Here is a 20,798-nt window from a genome sequence, read left to right as displayed (position 1 = left end):
GGGCGCCTGGGTGGCTCAGTCGGTTAAGCGTCCGACTTCGGCTCAGGTCATGATCTCGCGGTCTGTGAGTTCGAGCCCCGCGTTGGGCTCTGTGCTGACCGCTCAGAGCCTGGAGCCTGTTTCAGATTCTGTGTCTCCCTCTCTCTCTGACCCTCCCCCGTTCATGCTGTCTCTCTCTGTCTCAAAAATAAATAAACGTTAAAAAAAAAAAAATTTTTTTTAAATGTGAGGAGAGCCAGGGTCTGCTGTGCCCAGAAAAACAGTCACATATATATGAACACATAAGCTATGGTGTGTGGGCCCACCTTCAGAACTCTTTTTCCAGGTGCCATTATAGAAAGAGAAGCCTGGGAAGACCATTACAGAAAGATAGACAGGAGGAGAGGAGGAGTTCATGGACACTGTTGCTGATATAGGACATAGAGACAGAGAGAGAGAGGGAAGTTGATTATAATAAAAATTTTCAGAGAATACAGGAGAGATTAAGATGGAAAGTGCTCGTTGGCTGTAACAACCTGGAGGCCATCTGTGACCTTTTATGAAGACATTTTAATAGCGATGAGGGCACCAGCCTTACCTCAGTGAGCCAAAGACTGATGAGCAAGAACACTGCAGCCATGAGTATAGACTCCTCCGGAAGCATGGTGCTGACAGGAAGGAAGAAAGAGAGCCTCGTGGCGACAGGGTTGGGTTTTAACCTTTTAGTCCTATTAATATACATGAGGGACGATGGCATTACTGATAGAGCCAATCTCAGAGGATATGGGAAGGAAGCTGACTGAATGTGGATGTGGGCTATTTGTAGGTGGATGGAAGAAAAGTTGAGAGAATTCATGTGTAGCCATTTCTGTTTCCTTTGTGAATATGATCCAGTCATCAGTCGAGCAATGATAGCAGGGATGGGGCAGAGGATTTTGGGGGAAACTATGGAATTGGTGTGTGGGGGGAAGGGAAAGACCAGCATGTTTAAAAGAATTGCTCAGGGGTGGCAGGGGGCAACTTAAGTTGGCCCCATAGATTTAGCCAGTCCTCAGATTATGGATTTTCATCATCAGTGTTCTCCAAGAAATTGCTTCAGCTCTGCCTCAGTTTCTCATTTTCTTATAAAGGATGAATAATGCATGTCTTAGTAACAGTTTTAAAATAGCAAGTATTTGAGGAACTTAGAAGATTAATAAGGATGATTACGCTGCATGTTCTAGGCAATGGCTTTTCCTGCAGTATAAAAATAAATTTATAGTGATGACTGCTATTTGAATCTTTTGCTAGTAACACTAGTTCCCTAAAATCTAAAACTAAAATTACAGACTTTTTTCTTTCTCTATTTGGTTTCTAGATAGGAACAGAGAAACTGGTCATCGGAGGCATCTTGTAACATAGTATCCTGATATATGAAATTGTGATTATATGGACAAAGAAGTCAAATTAAGGCATATCTCTTATTTACCAAATAGTTTAATGCATTTTTTTCAAAACATAAAGTCAAGAAGGAAAGTCTGGTTTTTTTTCTGGCTTTTATCAAGACGTAAGTTAACACTGTCCATGTGGTTTCAATAAAAGTATATTAAAGAATTTTAGAAAACTACCTGAAGCTAAAACTAAGACAAATATGACCTAATGGTAAATATTTTTAAAGTCATCACTGAGAACATCCACTGATATTTCTAGGTCAGTTAAAGATTTCCGAATACTTTTTTTTTTTTAATTTTTTTTTTTCAACGTTTATTTATTTTTGGGACAGAGAGAGACAGAGCATGAACGGGGGAGGGGCAGAGAGAGAGGGAGACACAGAATCGGAAACAGGCTCCAGGCTCCGAGCCATCAGCCTAGAGCCTGACGCGGGGCTCGAACTCACGGACCGTAAGATCATGACCTGGCTGAAGTCGGACGCCCAACCGACTGCGCCACCCAGGCGCCCCTCCGAATACTTTTTATAGTGGAATGAAATAAATATACATCCCAGGAGATAACTCTACATTAAAAAGAACACTGAAAGAAATGGGACATCAGTCTTGCCCCTTTCAAGCTACTTACAGGTGCTACACAAATTTATTTCTACATTTTATAAAAGTCATTCTGTCCTAAAAAATGTGATGTACTGAAGATACACTATTGTGTGAATTGCATGAAGGCGAGAACAAGGGAATGAGATACTGATGAAGAATAAATGTACTCCATGATGTGTGAGGATAATCGCTCAGTTTTTAAACTATTATCAAAGAAATAGCTCTTAGCCAATTCTCTCTCCACCCCCCCCCCATATAAACAAATACCCAATGACTGCTTCTGAAGCTTTAAGAAAAGAAATATTCAAGTGTACATCGTGAGATGAGAAGAAAAAAAACAGAGAAAGTACTTCTTTTCTTTTTTCAGAGCTGAAATCTCCCTCTCGGCTCCTCTAGAGCACGATGCATTCAAACCGCTGCCTCCTGAACCCTTCCATGTTCTCCAATAATTACCATCCTAGCCAGGGGAAGCGTGTGGCTGTGCTCCCGAGGTTTCTCTTCCCACACCTCCTGTTTGGCCTGGCCCTGGCCCACTGGGTGCCAGCTGTGCCCCTTAGAACAAAGTTTTCTTTCCCCAGTCCCATTCCTTACCCCACCTGACAGTGCCCAATACTGGCCTTCTCAGTGCCCAATTTGGGGGTTGCCATTGACCCATAACTTTGCAGATGTTTGGATTAGGGCAGGCTCACTGGGAGGAGGAGGTCCTTGTCCCAGAAGCCTTGAGGAATAAAGAGGAATGAAGCCTTCGGGAGCCTCACTGCTGCCTACGTTGCCCCTCCCGTGGAAAATTTTGGCAATCTGGTGAAAGCAGTATGCTGAAGGGGGCTGTATTTTTAGAGCCCGTTTTGTCTGCATACTGCATCCTTTTTCTTGGTCTTTAGAAGAGAAAAACCTCTTTTCCATTCCCCAATGCTTTGCTTCTCTGCTTTCTTGTTACCCCTCCCTCAAAAAATAAACATTAAAAACCCCTCGCTTTTGGTTTTATCCAACACAAAACAGCAATATAGTGCTCTATGACATTGGTTTTCTATCTTCAGGAATCTTAAAAGAGAGTGACTAGCCAGTGATGTGTCAGATAGCCAGGTCTGTTTCTGGTTTGCATGAGCAATGGTGATTCCAAACCAGAGGAGGAAAAGATGGAAAATGTCTTAGATATTTCAGATTCATGTGAAGCCAAACCCTGTGATCTCCTGCCAGTTTTAGTTTACAAAACTTTCATGGTCCCGGATGTGTTTACTTGGACTTTAAGTTTGAATATTACCATTATATTCCAATAGCTTTACTCCCTCAACCCAGCGCGCTAACTGTGGTCGATGGCAGTGTATATAAAAATGATTACTGGAACAGAAGAACGAGGCTGGTTGAAATTCTCTAAGCAATGTTCATTTTGTTGTCAATTAAGCCAAGACCAGTGAGATAATTAAATAACTACTCTGCATGGGGAGGAGCTTTTTCTTTTGGTTTTGAAACAAGTTTTTCTTAGAGCCAGTTTCAAAAGACTTCAGGAAAAAAGTCTTTGTTGACATTTCACACTTTCTCAGTGACATTGTAATTGCATATTGTAATTAGACAAGGCAAAATTTATATAAATTTATACAATCTTACAAAATGTATACACTTAAAATTATGTGAATTACATATAATTAAAATGATATATATGTAACTTATAGAAGAGATCCGGTCTCTTCTGGAAACATGAACCAGAAGAGCATTGGACAACATCATGTGTCATAACTGGACCTTGTCTACACTATCTGCCTATATTTATTCTGGGAGCCTCATTGCCAGGGTTTTGTCCCTAAACAAGCATAAAACAGTTACGAATTACACAGAGATTGGTTGGATATCAAATGTCAATGTTTGATTGCTCTTTTTTTCAAACATGTTCTCTATTCTCTACATATGCCGCAGTGACTGACCACACAGCAAAGTAAAAGGGAATCTTTTGACCCATAAAAGTAATTTAGCAATTACCGAAACAGAAAAGCTGATTCCTGTCGGTAAAATCAGAGGCTCATGCCCCTTCACCACAGCAGTGTGCCCTGGGATGCACTGGGCTTACGCATCTGGATGCTTCTCAGTAGGTCATTCATTCATTCAGCAAATATTCATTAAACGCCTGGTGTGCCCAATGCTGAGTGAATCCTTAGTAGTGTTGGGGGAAAGATAGAATCCCATCCTTAACCACAAAGAATCCAAACTGTACATGAAAATCCATGATCTCCACGTGGGAAAAGTTTAACAATAATACAGGACAGTGTATGTTTAAGGGCTATGCTAGTTTGGGTCCTATTACCAGTCAGTGCAGGCGAAAACACTGGAATAGAGGTATGGCTTTGGTAATGTTTAGAGCACATCATTTGAGCCTCAGAAGAGGACCTCTGTTGGGGAGTAGTCTAAAATAAAGGAAATTTGGAGCCAGATTTTGAAGGACACTTGACAGGCTGAGGGCCCTATCCCAGAGATAAGGGGTGACATGAAAGCATTGTGATATGGCAAAACCGATGTTTCCACTAGATATATTGGCTTATGTTATAGCAGAGGTTTAAAAAATTTTTTTTTAATGTTTATTTATTTTTGAGACAGAGAGAGACACAGCATGAATGGGGGAGGGGCAGAGAGAGAGGGAGACACAGAATCAGAAGCAGGCTCCAGGCTCCAAGCCATCAGCCCAGAGCCCAACGCGGGGCTCGAACTCGCAGACCGCGAGATGGTGACCTGAGCTGAAGTCAGACGCTCAACCGACTGAGCCACCCAGGCGCCCCATAGCAGAGGTTTCAAAGAGGGAAGCAAGAAAGATACTTCAGAAAATGTTCTAATAATGCCAACATGAGTAAACAAAGGCTGGGTTAAGGAGGAGGAAGCAGTAGGAGTGAGAGGCAGGGACAGAATCAAAAGATTATACAAGGACAAAGGACAAGACTTTGGTGTCTGGCTATTGGGAGATGAGGTAGAGACAAGAAACAATGACTCAGAGGTTCAGTACTTTTGTTATTGGAAAAATGATAATACTGTTGACAGATACAAAGACATCGAGTCAGGAAGCTGGTTTGGGAAGATAAATGATTTAAGCTCCATGCACACAAGCATGGCCATGAGGCAGTGTGAATGGTTCACACTGAGCATCATTGCCCAAGAGGAAATAGTTCAACTTGTGAATGTGCATGAGTTTTATGATAGAATATAAAGAGAGAAGAGCGGAGGCCTGAGTCTTAGCGATTTTTACAGTCAGGAGCTGAGAGGAGAAGAGTTAATAAGGAAATGCAGGAAAATCAAGACACGGGAGAAGAATCCACAGAGTGTCACAGCATCCAAAGATAACGAGTTGTGAGTTTGAAGGATGAAATTTTGCAGGGAGGTGACAAGAAGAATGCCCAGGAAGAATGTGAGATCTGGCAATTTTTGGTCTAGACATTCAGGCGTCAGATTTTTTTAAGCATTGGGCGTGTTTATTCATTTTGTTTGGGACTTTAACATTGAACTATTTTCCTTTCATGCTTACTTTAGTAGATTTCTTCCTGCCCTTCACATACAGTGTAGGAACTATTTCAAATACTCCTGGTAATTCTCACACTGAATGCCTGGCTAATCTGAACAAACATGCATGCTATAATAACACCAGGTTCTTGTGAGAATTCAATGAACAGTGACTGGAGTGTAGTAAACACTCAATAAAAATTATTTGTAGATTTCAAACTTTACAACATCTATATGCTTTGTATCTACAAATCGCCTGAGATTTTTTTTTAGGACAACCCTGATCCCACTATTGCTTTAGTGTTCTCTCATGAACACTTAGGTTAGCATCATGATACATGAAATCAAAAGAGGTTTGAGAGCCATGGTTTTATGAAAAACCTTTGATTCAAGGGGTGCCTGGGTGGCTCAGTCGGTTAAGCATCCGACTTCGGCTCAGGTCATGATCTCACAGTCCGTGAGTTTGAGCCCCGCGTCGGGCTCTGTGCCGACAGCTCGGAGCCTGGAGCCTGCTTCAGATTCCGTGTCTCCCTCTCTCTCTGCCCCTCCCCTGTTCATGCTCTGTCTCTCTCTGTCTCAAAAATAAATAAACGTTAAAAAAAAATTAAAAAAAAAACAACAACCTTTGATTCTTAACTCAGAGGTTCCTGTAATTATTGTGCTTATTAGATTAAGTATGCACCACAAACCCATAACTTCAAAGATGATAAATCCTGGATTCTCCCTGTTCCTCCCAATGTAGTTCTCTGCTTCCTCTCTCTGAGTCCACCCAAGAAAGAGTGCCAGCGTGAAGGGCCTTCTGAGTTTATTCCATTTTGCCGCTTAAATGATGTCTTCATCTCTTCTGGAAGGAACAACCTTAATAGTCAGCCAAGTTGCTTGGAAGCAAGTTAACTTGCTCCAGCACTCAACTCCTCTCTTGATAATATTTGGGTGTCTTTTATACTTCTCCATGAAAAGAAAATTTACTGCATGGCAAGCCAGGCCGGCAAGATTTTTCAGCAAGTTAATTTAGAAGTGAATTATTCTCCTGAATAGGCCCATTCTTTGTTTGAATACAAGGCGATCTTTTCATGTGTTTCTCAAATAAGCACCCTACTTACCTCTACCTGAGTTTCCATTAGTGTCATTTAATAAAACAAAATGTTCTTTTCCCTAATAGAGGTTTCATGCTCTCCAATATGCCACCTCCCTATTAGAGTTCATGCTCTGAGTTCCTTTTATCTAAGTAATAAATCTACAATCTCTGAAACTTGTTCCCAAACTTTAAAGCGAGCTCGCTGTTCTTTGGCCTAGAATGTAAGTTTTATTTGCCCCCCAATAAGTTTTTCCAGTGGAGAGGTTTGGGACCAAGACTGTTTATTATATTATAAATAAAGTAAAAACAGAAAGTCCTGTCTAGAACTGAAAATATGACATTATAAATCTATCGCTTCTTTCATCAGCCATTTTAACTTTGAGGGAAATATTTTAGCTATTTAAGTTAATACTTAAGTTAAATGAGGAATATATGCCATCTCTACCACACGGTGATGATAATCTATTTGTAGAAATATTTATATGGTACTCGTGGTTTGGGTAGATCCGTTTATAATGACAAAGTGAAACTTTGAAAGAAGTCAGTGTCAAGATCAGAGACAAAGCGTTAGTGAATTTCTTTCTTCCTTTTCTTCTTCTTTTTTTATTGGGCAACTGCAGCTTTTTTTTTGTTAATGTTTATTTGTTTTTGAGAGAGAGCCGGAGCATGAGTGGGGGAGGAGCAGAGAGAGAGGGAGACACCGAATCCAAAGCAGGCTCTAGGCTCTGAGTTGTCAGCACAGAGCTTGACGTGGGGCTTGAACCCCTGAACCATGAGATCATGACCCCAGCCAAAGTCGGATGCTTAACCGACAGAGCCATCAGACCCCCCAGGTTGGTCAATTTCTAAGTAGTTTCCACATTAGGATTTTTAAGAAGGCAATGAAAACAGTAGATAGGCAAGCCCCTTTAAAAAATATATACCAAGTATGAAGGAAATTATATATTTCAGAAATTATAGCATCATTATCATCTTCAGAAAGAAAGACGAACAAAAAAAAAAAAGCTTTCTCTAGAAACTGCCTATTGCCAATAAAAATCCAAGCAAGAAACTGTTTTGACCAATTCCTGTCCTATGATATAGTCTTAGATTTGCAGTAGAAAAACTGATACTCACTGATTCTCAGAGAAGTCAGAGGGACACCCTACAGCCTCTAGTGTGAAATTCATTATTGATAAGAATGAGAATGTTGGCTGTCCAGACAAATCCATTAAACATCATATTGAGCAGTCATGCCAATGCGAATTACAAACTAATTAGCCAGCCTACTTCATGTGGCCAAACTCAAAAGCAACAACAGGAGACCCAGTGGCTCTATGAAATTGTTTCTGGACCCTGAGTAAAACTCTCAGTTCCACATTCTTTGAACATCATCAAAAGTCTTTGAAAGACATGTTCAGAAGCTACGTTCTTAGTAAATGTTGTTTTCTTAAAGCAAGTACGCAAGCAAGAGATTTAAATCCAATTGTTACATGAGCACAGCCTACATAGAAGTCCAAAAAAAGAATATTTCATCTGTGATCAGAGAATTATTCAAACGGAGCCAATGATTATCATCATCCACACAGAACTGAAAGCAGGATACATAATAAATGTTTGGTTTTAAATAAATGGGTTTATTTCACTATAAAAGGCAAGGAACCCCATGTAGAAAATTTGGAAAAGAGGGAAAAGGAAAAAAATCAGTTAGCATCAATCATACACAATCATTGTTTTAATATTGATGGCTAGTCTTTCATCCTTTTTCTTAGTAACACACAAAAAAATTAACTTATGTTTAATTATATTTTTATTAATTCTCTTTTAAAGTATATCACCCATATAGAGGTAGATTTCATTTATAAAGTGATGGAGCTCAAAGATAGAATTATGAGCAGCAAATGACGACCTGTTGAATGGTATTTGAAGCAATCCAGCCACTGAAATGTTTCATTTTCAGCATGTTTGTGCTCTGTCCACTCAGCTCTTTTCCATCATTATATGTACTGTTACTACAAGTGTTAAACGTTGGGACGTCATATGCATTACGCAGGCATTTGTTATGTTATTGTTGTTGTTATTACTGTACTTAATAAAGCAAATAAACCAAAGTTATGAATTATAAGGGCATGTATCACTAAATCCTTTCACAATGCCAACTAAAATATATTTTAGAACCAAATGTCAAGTGATAAACATTATCCAGTAAAGTGTAGAGGGAAGTGCAGCTGGCAGAGCCATTTAAAACACCTGGATTCATGAAACACTATCTGAGAAGTAGCCTACTTTTAAGAGTTGTCAGTTTACCACAAGGTCGGAAATAACGTTCTCTTTTTCAAAGGCATTCATTCCAAACTGACTTACCTTTCCTGATGACACTTCTTTCCTTCATCAGACTTGCAGTCCTCTGCCTTTCCTCCATCAGGGTAGGAATTGACTCTATCCTCAGGGCCCTCCTGGTGAATGAATTTAATAAAATTAATTCATGGAAGTTTGTTACCAAGGACTCTTCATGGTGGTCTTCTGGAACACTGCCGCAACCCAAAGAAGGGGCCACAGTGGGAATTTAGTCAACTAAGGTGCTTCTTTGGGTCCAGTGAAACCAGGAAGTGTTTTCCAACACGCTGCAAGCATAGCCAATGTCCCCATAGCAGCTGAGATCACCCCTTTGCATTATCATCCTCCTACAAAGTCCTTAACACCTAATACATTGATTCTATGACTTAGGACAAAAAATTGTGTGGATGTCTAGCAGGTATCTCTTAATACCCTCCATACTGGGAAATAAATTTTATACTGAATATAAAGAAAGGCCATATTCTTTTTTAAACTTCTTTGTAACCCATATTCATGTAATTCATAATTTAGTTAATGAACCCATCCAAATTCTGTATATCTCTACAGATAACTACAGAACCACTCAGCTTGCCTCTCATTTTGGCATCTACACTATTTATTGATTTTTCTTTAATCCCAAGCAAGAACACGTTGTTTCTATCACAAATCTTTTGAATAACCCAGTTGAGAATCAGTTAAGCATCAAAGCTCTCCAGTGAGATCAGACTTCGCTGGTTTCAGTGTTTCATGGATATTCAAGTAGGAGGAATTATTCTTCTCTACTAGACTTAGTGGGAAAATTTAAATGTTTAGAATGTAAAATTTTATCACTCGTTGCCATATTGCGGCAGTGGCTTTTGCACTTTGAGGCTTTTCTCTCCATAATTAAATTGAGACATTAAATGTAATCCTGCCAAAGGGAAGGGCACTGAAAAATAAATCTCAACAGCAAAATCATTAAATTTTGGACTTTAATATCTTCTTTTGCCAATAAGTTACTGCTTTCATTTTCCCTTAGATCTCACAGCTTTCCAAATTCTGATCAAAAGACTTAAAGAATGACCCAAGAAGCCGAAGTGGATTGATTGTGTAAGGACTAACAGTTGCTTAATTGTTTTGACACCACTTGTTTCCTCAAGAGCATGTTTTTCTCAATCCTTTTAAAAGACAGCAACTAAGTAATATTAAGTGAAAAGGCTGCCTTGTGGATATTTTGGATAGATGTCATTAATGTTTTTAAAGCATCACTTCTCTCGAGTCTAATTCCTAGAGTTCTAAAATCCAGAAGGACGAGTTTTGCCTACACAATTTTTTGGATGTCATGTGCTCCACCAGAGTTCCTATAGTGAAAAATGTCACTTTCCCTTCAAAGGAATGACCAGTGAAGAAATGCCTTCTCAAGCTCCGTGGTTCCCATGGTACTGATTGTCATTGCCTTTTGTTGTAGGCAGAGTACTTCTATGAATTCCTGTCCTTACGCTCCCTGGATAAAGGCATCATGGCAGACCCAACTGTCAATGTCCCTCTGCTGGGAACAGTGCCTCACAAGGCATCAGGTGGGTGGTCTTTGCCTCGGAGGAAGGTTTACATTTAAAATGTAATGGGAATGGGAATAATATTTAAGATCCAGAAGTCGCCCATCAGAGGAATGAATTGTGGAATGTTTTCCTGAAGAGATCTGTTGATTTTAGGGCAGCTCGGCATGTTCCTGTCTCCTTTAGGCAAAACATTAGGACAGGAGTGACTAACTGGCAGTTTTATGATTTCCTAAAGACTCTACATAGCCCCAGTTGGTAAGTGACCACAGATTAAAGAAAGTCACCAGATGAGATATATCTGGCCAATAAGTATGAAAAAAAAAAAAAGTGACTTGGGGCAGATGGAATCCAATCAAGAGAAACATCCTCAAAATGAGCATTGTATTAAATAGGAATTTGAAGGAGAGAAAAGACATGGAAAAATGGAAGAAAGGGGTTAATATTTGAGAGCTTATCACCCTTCCCTGCTAAGAAAATAAAGCATGGGTTATTTGTTTAGAGCTTTCAGCTTGCAAAATAGCACTTCATACATTATCTAATTTGAATTCTGGGAAGGAGTCAAGGCCAGAATTAATGCTCCATTCTACAAATTAGAAAATTCAGGCCTATGAGTTGTTACGGAACCTGGTCTGTATCACCTAGCGGAAGAACCAAGCACTCGGAGATCTTGGAAGGCAGGAGGTTTATTTCACGCTGGTGGGCTCAGAGGAGATCACTCTCCTGAGGTCTGAGTCCCCAGCATAAGCATGGAGGACAATTTATAGTCATTCACTTCCACAATAGTAATTTGGCATGCAAGGCAAGCAAGGCAGGAAGAAGACCCTGGAAGGGGAGTCTTTGAGCGGGGTCTGGAATTCCCCTATCAGCCCTGTCGGCCATCTTATACATAATTTTTTTCCCTATCAGAGCCTTCACTGACTTTCCCAAAGTCATATATGAGTAATAAGCAATGGAGCTGAGACTATAGCCCAGGTCTTATAAGACTTTTAGAAAAGTACAGAGATCACTTATGTTAACGTGTTCAAACACATGTTCATTTCCTTCTAGTTTATGAATATATATTTTCCCATGGTTGTGATAATCTTACATATTTGGTTTTGCACTGTTTTTTTTCTTACTATTAACATTTTAACATAAGCATTTTCCCATGTCATTTAGGTTTTCCAAAAGTTGTTTTTAATGCCCTTATTATCCATTTTATGAACATCCCCATAATTGGTTTACTCATTCCCTTATTGTGTGTTACTTAGATTGTTTTCAGGGTTTTCATACTAGAAATATCACAGTAAACATCCTTTACAAAGTACTAGATGGTCACTGAGCAGAAAACCTGCTCGTCTTATCCCCCATGACTGCCAACACACGGCCGAGCACGGAACAGACATTCAGAAAATACTTATTGGACTAATGTGTATACCAAAATCTTAGAGCTCATCTCATTATTTTGTTAAAATAAATTCTTAGAAGTACCATTCTTATGTCAAAGGACATGAACTATGAGCATTTTAAAAGGCTTTTAGAACAAATTGCCAAAATACCACATTACTTTCCACACAGGCTGTGCCCCTTTGCCCCGGCTAGCAGTGTGGGAGAGTGCCTGGCTCATTGTAACTTCATCAGTATGGGTTATTAATCACATCAACTATTTTGCTGACTTAAAAAATGAAAAGCGTTTTCTTGGTGTTCTTTTCATTTGTTTTTTTAAATTTCAATAGAGGCAGAAGACATTTTCCTGCCTCTATTAGACAATGTAAAATGTCTGTGTACTATGCTCATTTTTATATTTGAAATAATAGTGTTCTTTATTTTCAAAGCTCACTGTATTTTAACTATTTATACTTTATGGCATATTTTTCAATTTATTATTTAGTTTTTTTAAGGTGGCGATATGCAGAGTCTTTAAAATCCTATGTGGTCAAAACTATTCTTTTCTTTGTCACTTTTTCCTGTTACTTTTATGCTTGGAAGGTAACTCTTATTCCAGAGAGCTGGTAAGTGGTAATTTATGATGAGGTTTTTGGGGGGTGATAGTGGGGTTTGCGGGGTCCGGAGCCAGTGGCCAAAGAGAATTCCTGAAGATGTCTTTGGTGCAAAAAAAGTGATGCTGGGGTGCCTGGGTGGCTCAGTCGGTTAGGCGTCCGACTTTGGCTCAGGTCATGATCTCATGGTTCATGAGTTCGAGTCTCACGTCGGGCTCTGTACTGACAGCTTGGAGCCTGCTTCGGAATCTAGGACTCCCCCTCTCTCTCTGTCCCCTCCCCAGCTCGTGCTCTGTCTCTGTCTCTCAAAAAATAAATAAACGTTAAAAAAAATTTTTTTTAAGGTGATTTTACTGAAGCATGGGGACAGGACCCGTGGGCAGGAAGAGCAGCCCTGGGGCCATGAGGAGAGACTGGTTATATACTACGAGGTTGGGGGAGGTAAAGCCCGGGGGGAAGTTTCCAGTGAGATTTTCATATGCTAAAGAAGACTCCCAAGACAGTGGAGGCCTAGCTATTGTCAAGCTAAGGTGGTTTTCCCTGGAGCAAAACATTAACATTAAGACAGTAGGGAGTTCCTGGAGAAACATTTTACTCTGCCTGCCTCAAGTATTTGTCAATGGGTTGCAGGCTATAAGGAAATTTAGTTCTACGTGCCATTTCCTTCTGCCTTTGTTTCCCACATCAATTTACACATGCTTCTATTATTTTATCAAAATTTGTTTCGGTAGGAGTAAGAGGCTCTAACCTGAATTATTTTCCTGAGTAATCAGCTTTTCCAGTGCGATAGGATGAATTGTTTCAAGATCTGCTTTTTATTTCACATTATGTTCTTCTGTACATTGAGTTTTAGAGCTTACTATTTGTTCCAATGTTGTCATATTTTTAGTTTTATAATATTTTTAAATAGCTGATATCATAACCCTGTCCTTTAAATAATAGTCTTATTTTTCTAGAGGAAAGTTAGATTATCTTTGATATCAAATAAAAATCTCATTAAGGGCTAATATAAATCTATGCAATAATTAGGGAATCGGATACCCTTATAAAGTCCATTTTCAGGTTGCGGTTATCAACTACTTCCAGTGGATCCCTAGGATCACAACCCAGCATTGGAAGAGTTGGGGACTAAATAAGCAGAGTTTTTCCAATTTCCTGCCATAGGTACCAAGGTGGGTGGAGACAGCAAGAGTGTGAACCTGAGTTTCTCTTGGGTCATCCCGGTGCTGTTGGTATAACCAGCAGTCCTCCCAGAGTATTTACCTCCAATCTAGATGGGTTTGGAGTTCTAGGAATCTCCTGTGAAGGAACGAGGACTTGGATTCTGGAGATAAACTCACCTGAGATTTGTAGCCCCAAGGATAAGGCTATCCCATTCCAGATACATGGATATCCCTATTCCATGCAGATGACATCGCTACTGCTGTCGCATATTACTGCACAGAGACAAGGGCGTTCTTCGAGTATGGCCATTACTCAGCCTCGTGCCACATCTCCTGCTGTTTCTTTCTAGTCAAAGATAATTTTTTTTGTATACAATTTTCTTGATCATAGGTTTTAGTCTTTCTTTTTAGAAGCATTCACGAATGAAACAAATACATAATATATCTCTCAAATGCCATTTTATATTTAAACATTTTTCCTTTGTTGTTCCCTGATTATCAGAAGAATACAGGCTCATTTGTAGAGCACTCAGAACGTATTCATTAAATTAATGACACAGTTACACCTGTGCAACATCCAATAACTCTTCCATCTCTGGATTTCCAATTTCATGCTTGTATCCTAATTCTTCCCAGTTTTGTTCATTATAGTGTCTAGTAAAAAAAAGCTTACTGAATTTCTACTTCTTAGGATATTGAAATAACCACATTTTGAATATATGATGTGGGAATATTTTAATACTCCACGCTTAGGTAAAACTTTAATTTCTAATAATCTAGAATCCTTATAAATAATAAAATTTAGGGGGGAAAGTGAATGATGCTTTGGAAAAGGTGGGACGAAAAAGAATAAACCTTTTTCTGGGACGAGGTGACTTATGCGAGGTGACTTGTGATTCACGCACGTGCACACACACACACACACACCCACACACACACACACACACATATAAACGCAGATACACCGCATATACAACCCCACCCCCACATACATAAGGTTTTAAAGGCAGATGTAGGATTTGTTTGCAGAAACGCAGGTGCACTAAGTTTATGGGAAATTTAGCCCATTGAAGGGCAGTTATTCATTAGCCTTATTAGCTCAGTCCCCACAGTAAGAGCAGTAAGGGCACCTTGAATTATTAAAAAGTAACCAGATCAGTGTGTCTTTGCTCCTAAACATCCAGGTAGTATTCATTATTCTACTGGTCTATTTTATACCCTCAAGCTGCTAAGTTGTTCTTTTATCCCCCAGACTCCTCTATGCCTGAACATTGCGTGGAAAAGAAAACTCTTGATCTTTAACAGTTACGAAGTGCCTGCCTTCTGGCATCTGAAGAAAACAAAAACAGGAAATACAAACTGCAGGCTGGTTCAGTAAAATTGGATAACCAAAAACAGTTTCCATGAAGCCAAGGCTCTGCCTCTTTGAAAACTGTTTCTGTCATACCATGAAACCAACAGAGCAGGCCTGTTTCTCAACCAAGACCTCCAGGAATTCCATGTCTAGACATTTTGGAATAAGTGCTAATGCAGGAGGGACCATCTTCTTAGTGACCCCAGTCTTTAGCAGAACGTGAAGCCAGGGAAGGTGTTCAGTATTTGGTGAGAGGATGAATGGCTGTCGGCACAGCTTGGCCCACACTGATGACTGTTTGTGTGGTCGCGTATCAGTCTGTGGTCGTGTAGGGCTGAGGATAAGCTCTCGCCCTCTCTCTCGTCTCTTCCCTTGTATGGGCAGTGGCTCCCCTGACAGACCGGAGGCTGAGGGCGTGTGAGCGCCATACTCATGTGAGTGTGGGAGAAGCATGTAATCAGAACGCGTTTGCTGTTTACTTCTGTGTGAGAGTTAGTTTACGTGCAGTCAGTTGCACATCAAGGGTGTACTTGGATGCCACGTGAGTTATGTTCAATCTGCTTTCGTTGTTCTGAGTTGTTTTAATTTACCTCGGTTTCGTTATACAGATGTGCTGAAATTCACATCTGGACGAATCTCATCTAGCTTTTGGTAAAAGTAGCTTTCTACTCCTATGCTTGTTGTTGCAAAAACACAACGTAACTTTTACATTTCTATTATTCGTTGGATGTAGAGTCTGCTTTTTCTGCCTTCGAGATCTCTGTTTCTTTGTGTGTGTTTTTCTGCATGCCCGCCGTTAATGTCTTATTCTCCGTGTCTCCCACTGTCTGTGGTGAAGTTCTGTTTATGTGGAAGTGTGTCTTTGTGTCTGTCAGTGCCTAGCCTGTGACAGACAGTATGCCAGGCGCTGAATTTACAAAAACAAATAAGATACAGTTCTTTTCCTCTCTCTGCCCCTCCCCCACTCACACTCTGTCTCTCAAAAATGAATAAATGTTAAAAAATTAAAAAAAAAATCATATTAGTCTTACTGCCAAATGAGGAAATTGAGGCCCAAAGGATTTAAACCCACCCTAAATCATTCGGTCATAGCAAGTGCACTTCTCTCTCAGGTCCTTATTTTAAGCATTCGGCACTATTTATGCAGAAGACATTTATGCATCTGTTGTGAAGTTAAAATACAGGCAAATTGAAATTAGATGATAAAGGTCGATACCCAAAGAATCCAGTGGTTGCAGACCCCAAACAAGCACTGAAACTACTTTCAATTCCAATTTAAGTCTCTGGCTTTAAATGTTTAGTGTTTCTTTTTCTGGATTTTTTAGGTGATTAAAATGTTACTCTCACAAATTGTCTTCAGACCAAGTCCCTGAAACGTAAATGTCACAAAAGGGAGGAGGCTTTATTTGTCCTGTTCTTTAAAGTATCCCCAGTGCTTGGAATAGTGGCTGGCACGTTAGTAAACACTCAATATTTGTTAAATGGATAAACTGTATCTTGACTCAAATTTGCAATTAACCACTTAAAGAGAAAAATTCATCTTGAAGACTCAAAAGAAAGTTACTTGTGTTGTGTTTTCCTTGTGGAACTTCTATGGGATTTTGCATCCTTGGTTCTCTTTCCTGGGATTGTTCAGAACCATAGTTTTAAGATGACCACAGTCCAGGGAAACCTCTGCATATTTCTTTACTTTTCATTGACTCAGAGGTCACGTTAGCAGATCGCACACTTTTATGTGAGCACTCCAGACCTTCTAGATCCTCCCCCTGATGACTGGAGCCTGTGAATATGTCATAATTTAAGCATATTTATAAATGGTTTGCTTTTAGCACATTTGAAAATATGTGCAAGCAAGTAATTTGGTTTTTTTTACAAGAGAACAAATCTACACCTTTATGTATTTACTTTTCAGTTAGTTCAAATCCTTGAGGAGTACAGCATCACACAGATTCTGTGGCCAATGGCTTTAGCAGGAAGGTTGCTTCGGAATTTGGCACGAACCATGCCACCGTTTCCATGAGCATGAGTTACTTTTCCCCGGATTCCTCTGGTTTTATTTGGTTTGCCACCAGGAGTCACTGTGTTGTTCTTTGCTTTGTACACATGAGCACATCTCTTGCCTAGACAGAATTCAGTTTCATCTCGAGCATAAACACCTTCAATTTTAAGAAGAGCTGTGTGCTCCCTCTGGGTCTGGAGACTCCGCTTATAGCCAGCAAAAATGGCTTTGGACCACAGCCTTCCAGACATATTTGTCGTTTCAGGAGTCCTGTTCCCAGCAGGCCTCCACGGGTTCCAAGATGGCGGAAAGAGCAAGCAAGTAATTATTTTTAACTGAACTTTCCATACATATAATAAGGCATTTTTGATATTTAATATCCAAAGTGTGTTTTAAAATTTGACAATGATGGGGCACTTGGGTGACTCAGTCGCTTGAGTGTCCAACTTCGGCCCAGGTTATGATCTTGTGGTTCACGAGTTTGAGCCCCATGTCGGGCTCTGTGCTGACAGCTCAGAGTCTGGAGCCCGCTTTGGATTCTGTGTCTCCCTCCCTCTTTCTGCCCCTCCCCAGCTCGCACTCTGTCTCTCTCTCAAAAATAAAAGCATTAAAAAAATTTTTTTAATTAAAAACAATTAAAAAAATAAATTTGACAATGCTGATAAACAGAAATGAAGATGAATTTACTTACAAGGATCTTCTCTTCCATGCCAAGATTCTGAGAGTTAAAATAAAAGTGAAGCTCCTTTTTTAAAGAATTAAGTGGGCTGCAAAGTGGAGGCTTGAAAAAGGTCCAGGAAAAAGACGCACCTGGAAAATAATAGTTTGGATGATAACATGTGGGGAGAAAATTCTAAAAGGTTTATCTTTAACAATCCTTTCAGTTTCTTCTGTTTGTGTCTGAGGACAATTATTGGCCTAGCCATTCGTGTAAAAAATTCATGAGAAAGGTTAACGAAATTTTAGAATTGAACACAATGAAAATGCATTGGAAGAGTAACAATTGAAAGAAATTGCCAGCTCTTTTGCTTCTTTTTGAAATGGAAATCCCTACAATGGATTTTTGTGTTTTGTAAATTGGCATTTTCATGTATAAGATTTCCTTAAACCAAGGCTTTCAGCGGGGACAATTTTACTTTAGAACTGCAGGCACAATTTTGCTTTTCTCTCTCTTTTTATGTCTATTAAAATGCCCCTATTTCCTTTTTACCATTTAACAGATTAGTTTGCAACGGTCAGATCTCCAGATTCAAGAGAACTGGGAATCCATGTTATTCTGAGAAAGACACAGTAATAAACACTGACGGTGGCAAAGCCTTACGAGGGGCTTTTGAGTGCTGAGCACACTAATAAGATTATATGGCCAGCTTGTGTGCAGTGCCTTATGGGAGAGCAAGCCAATTTCCAGCTCATGTCTTCTTATACATCTAGGGGCAAGTTTTATGAAAACTCTACAGGGAAAGGATTTTTCTTGGTTTGGTGTGATTTCCCCAAGCTTGGCAGTAACCATAAGCTGCTATCTGGAAACAAAAGGGAGTAAAATTTCAAACGTATATTTATAGCAATATTTCTTCCTATATATAAGGAAGAACTAGAGTCTAATGGATCAATTAAATCACTCTCGTCCAGTGGATATGTTATGATAAGCTAGTGGATTTTAGAAATTTACACAGTCAGTCTCTTAGCCAATGACTTGATCCAGTTTCCGCCCACTTACTTGTGGGCACTCCCCAATTGGTGGCCTCCTTGCCCTCTCAGTACACCATCATCTTTGGCCGCCACTCATTTGCTAAGTCAACATGATGCACCCCAAGTGATCATTATTCTCCCAAAAAGCAAATGGCTCATTTTTATGAACCTAAATTATTAGGTATAAGTTTGTGAGATTATTTCATCACACCAAACTCTCTTCTAGATCCCAAGATATGGACACATTTTAATATTAGCCTAAGAAAATATTAGCTTCGCTAACTCAGTCCAATAACTGGAGTTTAGTCTGCGTCGTAGGATATTTCCAAAGAATATATTTTACCACTTTCAAGCACACCGAGCTTGAAACTAAAGCTCGTGCGTATATGGGGCTTTATTTTAAAAAATTCTGGAATACTGTTTTTAAAGCTCTTTTTTGGATTATATGGAGGCTGATAAAGATGCCCACAAGTTTCTTGCTGGCATCAATCTGTGCTGCCTATTTGCACCTTTAATTTTTAGAGAAAATCTCTTTTTCAAGATAGTACAAGCCCAGACTAGGAACAAAATATCCCCAATTCCATATCAGTAAGGTACATATTAATGCATTATTCATTCTTTCTCCACCCAGCATGATGTATAAATTCTTTGGAGAATGCTCATACGATCAAAATACAGTCTCTACTGTGGTGTAGATACAAGAATATGAAATAATGAAATATGAACACGTTTGCTTTGTTCTTTGTCTCTCCTACCAAGATGTCTATATAACTGGAATCAACTAAATAAACTGTTTCTCTATACTTGCTTTTTCTTTAGTTGTTCAGGTTGGTTTCCCATGTCTTGGAAAACAAGATGGAGTGGCAGCTTTTGAAGTGAATGTGATTGTAATGAATTCTGAAGGCAACACCATCCTACAGACACCTCAAAATGCTATCTTCTTTAAAACATGTCAACAAGGTAATCAGTGATCATCATCAAGAAAAGGCTCATAAAACTTGCAGGTGTGATGGGGAAAGAAAGAAAGAAAGAAAGAAAGAAAGAAAGAAAGAAAGAAGAAAGGAAGGAAGGAAGGAAGGAAGGAAGGAAGGAGAGAGATGGGGAAGAAAGAAGGAAGGAGGAAAGGGAGGGGAAGAAGGGAAGGAAAGGAAGGAAGGAAGGAAGAAAGAAAGAAATAAAGAAAGAAAAGAAAAAAGAAAAGAAAAAGAAAGAGAGGGAGGGAAGGAAGGAAGAGGATAATTTTTTGGTATAATTATAACCACACTAATGGCAGGAGGCTGATAACCACGGGGTCCAGTATAGTACTAAGACAGACTTTCTCTGCTATGATCCCACTCACAATTTTGGGAACTCCAATACCCCTTCAAAAGCCCTCTCTTCTACCTCTTTCCTTCCCCTCTTCCAGCACAATCTTTGGGAGTCCCCAGTCTCATAGCAAGATCACCAGTCATTACCAGCAACTACCGCTTGTCAAGGCAATACAACTCTTATCTGCCACAACTGCCACACGCTTGGTGCGGCTGACTTCTCCAGAGCACAGAGTGCCACCATCACACCAGCAATCTCTGCCAGGCATAGGCACCTCACCCTGATGCCCACTTAAGCATGAAGGCCTAGATTTTTTCCCATCCTGATACAAGCTTTTCCAGCACAGAACTTAAGCTCGAGAGGCTTTCAGTACTCTAAAGATGTACCAAGGGATGTCTGGGTGGCTTAGTCGGTTAAGCATCCAACTCTTAATCTCAGCTCGGGTCTTGATCTCAGAGTCGACAGTTCAAGCCCCACGTTGGGCTCCATGCTGGGCGCGAAGCGTACTTTAAAAACATAAGTAAATAAAGACGTACCAAAAGGTCATTCTGCCCTCTGAAAGTGAATATCGTGGGCAATTCCATTCATTTTATTTCAGGGTGAATCTAAGAAGGTACAGTAGATTGATAGGTGGGGACGAAGGCAGAATAACGCTTGCTTTGCCTTCCTCCATGAGCCCCCCGCTATTGTAAGTGGGATTGAGAGAAACAAAATCTTACTTTGATGAGGATTTAGTGAAGGACAAGGGGTACAGAGAAAATGAGGTAGAAGTTATCAGTATTCAGTAGATTATGATAATCAGTGCACAGGGGGGAACATCAGCACTAGCCTCTTCATGCCCACAGTTAATTCCCCCAACACAGTTTCAAGGGGTATAACCTTGTTTCTCTT

General features: G+C 39.8%; 2 protein-coding genes across 4 annotated transcripts in view; one reads left to right on the top strand and one right to left on the bottom strand.

Moving 5' to 3' along the window:
• Positions 1–20,798, top strand: part of WIF1 (WNT inhibitory factor 1) — a 124,595-nt gene that overhangs the window by 87,293 nt on the left and 16,504 nt on the right. For all 3 annotated transcript variants that reach the window (XM_047866394.1, XM_047866395.1, XM_047866393.1), the window contains 2 exons: positions 10,325–10,433; positions 19,419–19,559. In XM_047866394.1, coding sequence (XP_047722350.1) covers positions 10,325–10,433; positions 19,419–19,559 — 250 coding nt within the window. The remainder of the gene's footprint in view (positions 1–10,324; positions 10,434–19,418; positions 19,560–20,798) is intronic.
• LOC125170148 (60S ribosomal protein L35a-like) lies at positions 16,829–17,206 on the bottom strand. Its single transcript, XM_047866400.1, has one exon. The coding sequence runs from the start codon at positions 17,159–17,161 to the stop codon at positions 16,829–16,831; it is 333 nt and encodes a 110-aa protein (XP_047722356.1). The 5' UTR covers positions 17,162–17,206.

This window comes from Prionailurus viverrinus, chromosome B4 (assembly GCF_022837055.1).
Source record: "Prionailurus viverrinus isolate Anna chromosome B4, UM_Priviv_1.0, whole genome shotgun sequence".
Taxonomy (NCBI): Eukaryota; Metazoa; Chordata; class Mammalia; order Carnivora; family Felidae; genus Prionailurus; species Prionailurus viverrinus.
The sequence above is the reverse complement of the archived record's forward strand: the minus strand, read 5'-3'. Positions and strand labels throughout refer to the sequence as shown.